General features: G+C 38.0%; 1 protein-coding gene across 7 annotated transcripts in view; it reads right to left on the reverse strand.

Annotated features, from left to right (window-relative positions):
- Positions 1-6,170, reverse strand: part of LOC106880239 (calpain-A) — a 62,703-nt gene that overhangs the window by 40,042 nt on the left and 16,491 nt on the right. For all 7 annotated transcript variants that reach the window (XR_008265183.1, XR_008265187.1, XR_008265185.1 and 4 more), the window contains exon 4: positions 500-680. Coding sequence is in view for 1 of the 7 variants with exons in the window: in XM_014930105.2 (XP_014785591.1) it covers positions 500-680 (181 nt within the window). In the remaining 6 variants the exon portion in view is untranslated. The remainder of the gene's footprint in view (positions 1-499; positions 681-6,170) is intronic.

Below are 6,170 nucleotides of genomic sequence, written 5' to 3' on the forward strand. Positions count from 1 at the left end.
CAGCGGACTCGTGGTCATAGGATCGCGGTTTCGATTCCCACACCGGGCGTTGTGAGTGTTTATTGAGCAAAAACACCAAAAGTTCCACGAAGCTCCGGCAGGGGATGGTGGCGAACCTTGCTGTACTCTTTCACCACAACTTTCTCTCACTCTTACTTCCTGTTTCTGTTGTGCCTGTTATTCAAAGGGTCAGCCTTGTCACACTGTGTCAGGCTGAATATCCCCGAGAACTACGTTAAGGGTACATGTGTCTGTGGAGTGCTCAGCCACTTGCACGTTAACTTCACGAGCAGGCTGTTCCACTGATCGGAACCCTCAACGTTGTAAGCGACGGAGTGCCAAATTCCAAGTAAGTTGATTTTGCCTTTCATCCTTACCAACTCCAGCCAAACCGTCCAACCCAAGCCAGCATGGAAAACATATTAAATGATGATGATGATGATGATGGCAATGATGATGATCCCTTCTTGGGAAATATAATTTTGTCATATGTACTTACGTTTATGCCACAAGCCACAATCGAATATCTATCGAGAGCTTTAAAGAGAATATTAATGATGTTTTCTGGAACATTTGCATTGGCTCCATGAAGCTTGTAGCTTTCTATCAGTCCACCAGTTAAATCAGCAAGGACATCTTCAAAAACATTCACTTTGAGAGCTTCATAGGATCCGTACATTCTTTAGTGAAATCAAATTTTCAAAAAATAGCGGAAAGAAACAAAATAGGGGAAAAAAGAAAAGAAAAAAAAACTAAATAATAAATTTACAAAAAGGAAGGTAATAAAACAAAAGATAAGGAAAATAAATTATATTTTCTTCGATAATTGCTAAAAACTGAAGAACCAAGTGGTGGTTTCGGTTAACGAGAATCATTAAAACAATCAACATATTAGAAACATTTTTTGGATATTTTGGGTTACAGCCCTTCACAGTGAAGAAATTGCTTTCCTTTTTTATTTTGGCACAGGCTTTTGTTTGCAGGGTTTAGAGATGGAAAGGGATATGCCAATGAAGTTTGCAAGGTTCCTGAAACTGTTGGTACAAAAGAACAAGAAGCTATGACTAATCAGGTACAGCCTATGCCACAAGCTTCCACCCACACAATTTCAGCCACAAGTTTTTTTTAGTTAACTCAAGGTCATAGGAGAAAACAGTTGCCCTAGGGAACAAACAATAAGGTCAAATATAGAACAAGATTGTGAAGACAACTTCTTAACTCCACAGCAATGCAGGTACCCACAGTGACAAATTTGGTGAGGAGGAATTATGGTCAACTGAATCTTCCCCTGATTATTGGCGATATTTGTTTTATAAATTGTGGAGCTAACTTCTTAGTTTAAAACCCAGAGGGAAGAAAAATCCAAGTTAAACACAGCAGGGTATGAACTTAGATTATAGGATTTTTAGTTTTATTGATAACATGATAACTTCTCTAATGACAGAGCTATGATAAAATACACTCAGTACACTCTGTAAAGTGAATGGTGACAGGAAGAGTATCAAGCTGTAGAAACCAGGTTGAAAGTCATCATTGTCATCATCGTAATCATTTAATGTCTGTCTTCCATGCTGGCATGGGTTGGATAGTTTGACAGGAGCCAGCCAGGCTACTGTGTCTGTTTTGGGCATGGTTTTTACAACTGGATGCCCTTAATAACACCAATCACTTTGTAGTGTGAATTGAGTGCTTTTTACATGACACCAGCACAGGCAAGGTCAGTTTTGGCATGGTTTTTACAGCTGGATGCCCTTCCAAATACCAACCCCTTCGCAATGTGGACTGGATGCTCTTTACGTGGCACTAGCACAGCAAGGTCACCAAGTAACTTGCAAGACAAGGAATTTTGAGAGGGGAGGGTACATTAGAAGTGATGAAAGGTTAGAGTGTGACAAAGAGAAAGAGAGGCAGAAACAGGTGTCTTGCTATAGAGGAGGTACATGGTTACCTGGCAGAGAGAGAGAGGGAGAGGAAGAGAAAGGGATGTATAAGTAAGACTCAGTCCTGACCTGTCTAGAAGGGCAGTAACTGTGAACAAGGACTTGGATCATGACAACTTGGTCAACCCATACCATCAGAGAAAGTGAAAGTAAAATGATGATGGTTGATAAGGTACATAACCATTTCTGTAACTCCAACTGTTAGAAATAGCAGCTAAATCTCAGTCAAATCGTACTCCTACTTTAGAAATGGAGAATGTAGTATTAAATATACTACAATAAAAAGGATGGGATTGTCATGGCAGGCACAACAATCATTAGTCTGCTCAATCAGGATTGATTTGGGTTTTAATCAAAACTAAATAACAGAAAATGAATGTAAACCTTAACAGGGAGTTAAAAATAAGGATCAAAAAAGAAAAAGAAAATGAAGGGAATGGAGACATAAAAAGGGGCCTATGCTTGTTGAATATTAACAAGGAGAAAGGGAGGAGGAAAGAGAAAAGGAGAGAGAGGGAGAGTAAAGAAAATCCTACAGGCAGAAGGTAGACAGAGGAGGAGTGAGAAGAAAAAGAGACAAAGAAATATAAGAAATAAAAAGGAAATTTGAAGAGTAAAAGAATAAAAACAGAAAAGCAACAAACAGGAAAGGGAATCAAATGAACAAAAATGAATCACTCTTTCTCTCTCTCTCACACACACACACGCATCATTTTGACAAGAAAGAAGCTAACAGCTCTTCTAAAGATTCAGCTTATGTAGCCTTCATCAGACAGTCCAATGTAAAAATGAAATAAATATCTTTACTGAAAGATATTGAGTGATCCTTCAATTTAATGTTTGTTTTTATATATAGGTTTACATAAAATCAAATGCTAAGATATATATAAATATATAGGCGCAGGAGTGACTGTGTGGTAAGTAGCTTGCTTACCAACCACATGGTCTCATGTTCAGTACCACTGCAATGCACTTTGGGCAAGTGTTTTCTACTATAGCCTCGGGCCAACCAAAGCATTGTGAGTGTATTTGGTAGACAGAAACTGGAAGAAGCCTGTTGTATATGTATATATATGTGTGTGTATGTGTTTGTCCCCTCAACATCACTTGACAACCGATGCTGGTGTGTTTATGTCCCTGTAACTTAGCGGTTCAACAAAAAGAGACCGATAGAATAAGTACTAGGCTTACAAAGAATAAGCTCTGGGGTCGATTTGCTCGACTAAAGGCGGTACTCCAGCATGGCTGCAGTTAAATGACTGAAACATGTAAATGAATATATATATATACACACAAGGTGAGTTGGAAGAATTGTTAGCATGCTGGACAAAGTGTTTAGTGGCGTTTTGTCTATCTTTATATCCTGAGCTCAAATTCCAATGAGGTTAACTTTGACCTTCATCCTTTCAAGGTCAATGTAATCGACTAGCCCCCTTCACCAAAATTTCAGGCCTCGCACCTATATTAAAAAGGAATATATGTGTATCATTTAATATATGTAATTACAAAAGAGCTTCTAATAGTTTCATGCTTTTAGGATATATTAAGTCAACAGATTTATATAATGTACCATGTATCTCCAAGTGTTCTGGTTTTTAAATACATCTAACATGAACTGAGCCTGAAAGATTGCTTGGAGATACAATACACAGGGGTGGACCCAAGGTGGGGCCTGAGGGGTATGTTCCCCCTCTCAAGAAAAGAAGTGCACCTTCTAAATAATGATATTACGCCCTTTTCCCCTGGAATTGTATTCCCTTTTGACCTTGTGCCCTCCCTTTGAAAAATTCCTGGGACCACGCCTGATGCATGTTATATAATCTGCCAATTTAATGTATCTTAAAAGCATGAAACTACTAGTAGCTTTTTGCAATTGTGTGGATTAAATGATATTTATCTCTCACTGGACTGTAAAATAAATGAATTTACCACAACCAACTCATTGAATTATTATGTATCTGCTTATTGAATTGTAACTGGTTCAGTATTCTACAAACACACACCTTTGACCCTTTAGCATTCAAACTGGCCATATCTGGCCCAAATATTCCACCTATTTTATGTTCAAACCAACCAGATCAAGCCTCTCACACCTACCCTACAATGTCATTGTGAAAATAAACAATCACATCATGGAAATCTCAACACTACAAGATAATGCAGGATTAATTCAAAACAATGTGAATAAATAAGCTTTACATTTGGGAGAATAATCTGACTGCTAAAGGGTTAATGTAATCCCCAAATAGAATCACATTGCATAGCATGTGACAAGGTTAAGCCTTTCAGAATTACAGGTAAAATCCATCTGACTGGCTTCTACCCACTCAACTTCAGACAGGTTTATATAACACGTTATGTATCTCCAAGTGTTCTGGTTTTTAAATACATCTAACATGAACTGAGCCTGAAAGATTGCACAGGGGCAGACCCAAGGTGGGGCCTGAGGGGTATGTGCATACACATTTGTCCAAGGTGATGGATTGGCAGAATAGCACAGCATTGGGTATGATACCTAGTGGTATCTACTTTGGAACTTAGAGTTTAACTCTTTAGTATTCAGATTATTTTGTCAAATGTAATGATTATTTATTGTGGTCTAGTGGTTAGGATTCCTGGCTTTCACCCAGGTGGCCCGGGTTCAATTCCCAGCATGGGAACATAAATTTTTCGCATTCAGAAGGGCATCCAGCCATAGAAATCATGCCACAACAGACAATTGGAGCCTGGTCAGCTCCTATCAAACCATTCAATCTATGCCAGCATGGAAAACAGATGTTAAACAATGATGATGATGATAATGATGAAGATTGTTTTGAATTAATCATGTATTATCTCATAGCTTCAAAATTTTGATGATGTGACTGTTTATTTTTAGAATGACATTGTAGGGTAGATGTGAGAGGCCAAATCTAACCATTTTGAACACGAAATAGGTTGACTGTTTGGGCCAGATATGGCTGGTTTAAATGCTAAAGGATTAAATCCCACCTTCTATCATCAGAGAAAAAAAATCTAGTAAAAATGGTGACAAACTTGAGAAGTCCTTAAACGAGTGCCCATGTAAGTCAGCTAATCACTGTTCACATCAACTGATCAGTTGGTAGGAGAGGTCAGAAAGAGGCTTCAAATCCTGTATACTCAAAGAAGGAGTAGTAAACTGTGCTGTAAACTAATAAGTGTTGTGTTAGTTCTCAGTCTCAAGTTCAAATCCTTCTCTGTACAAAAGCTTATCCAGGATAATAGTTCTCAAAACCAGTTAATATGAAAAGATCTAAGATAAACTCCATCATGGGAGATAAGTACAAGTGTCGGAGAAAAATCTTGTCCAAAGTTCAATCTATAGCCCTGTTGAAACGTTTCCATTGGTTAACTGGAGCATCAATGAAAGCTCCATCTTTGTTAATGTGAGCTAATTTGGCAAATGTGAGTTGATTCTTTTCCAAGTTAATGGTTAATAAATGAAGGCCAAATATGGAAGCTGGCATGACTTGGTGGTTAAGAGGTTTGCTTTACAACCACATTATTTTAGGTTCAATCCCACAGATTGGTATACTAGGTAAGTAATGTATTCTACTATAACCTTAGATTGATCAATGCCTTCTTAGTGAAATTTAGTACAAGGAAACTATGTAGAAGCCCATTGTGTGTGCTTATGTATTTGCATATATCTCTTTTGTCAATGTATATCTGTGAAAGACAGACACTTCAGTGAGAAAATAAATGAGTAATCAAATGAAAATACTGTGGTATTTATTCTGGCTAAGTTGTTCAGACATTCCCTTGTTCCACTTACCATAAGAAATGTCATGAAGTTGCATCTTGGAGATTTGTATCCTATTGCTTACAAAATGCATGATATTGTACTAACGCCGTGCGCATGCGTAGTCTCACGCATGTGTGGAATTCAACAAGCAAGCTTTCCCGTTTAATTCTGTCTCTTTCTTGCTGGCCAGTGATTGAGCATGGACGTGTTTAGCTGTCTCTCACCATCTTTCGGACTTACGGTCGACAGCTCGCTTACATCTACATACCAAACGTCCCAAACACAATGCTCACACACACAGAAGCTGTAACAACAAACAAGAGCTAAAGATGTATATATTTACCACCTGAATAAATGTTGTTTAAGTTGGTAGTCTGGAGTTCAGCATTCCGTTTAATTTCTAATTTTATATAGGAAAGTCAGGTATACATCTAATGATGTATAACCCACTTTCCTATAATATA

This window comes from Octopus bimaculoides, chromosome 11, assembly GCF_001194135.2.
Source record: "Octopus bimaculoides isolate UCB-OBI-ISO-001 chromosome 11, ASM119413v2, whole genome shotgun sequence".
In the NCBI taxonomy this organism is placed as follows: Eukaryota; Metazoa; Mollusca; class Cephalopoda; order Octopoda; family Octopodidae; genus Octopus; species Octopus bimaculoides.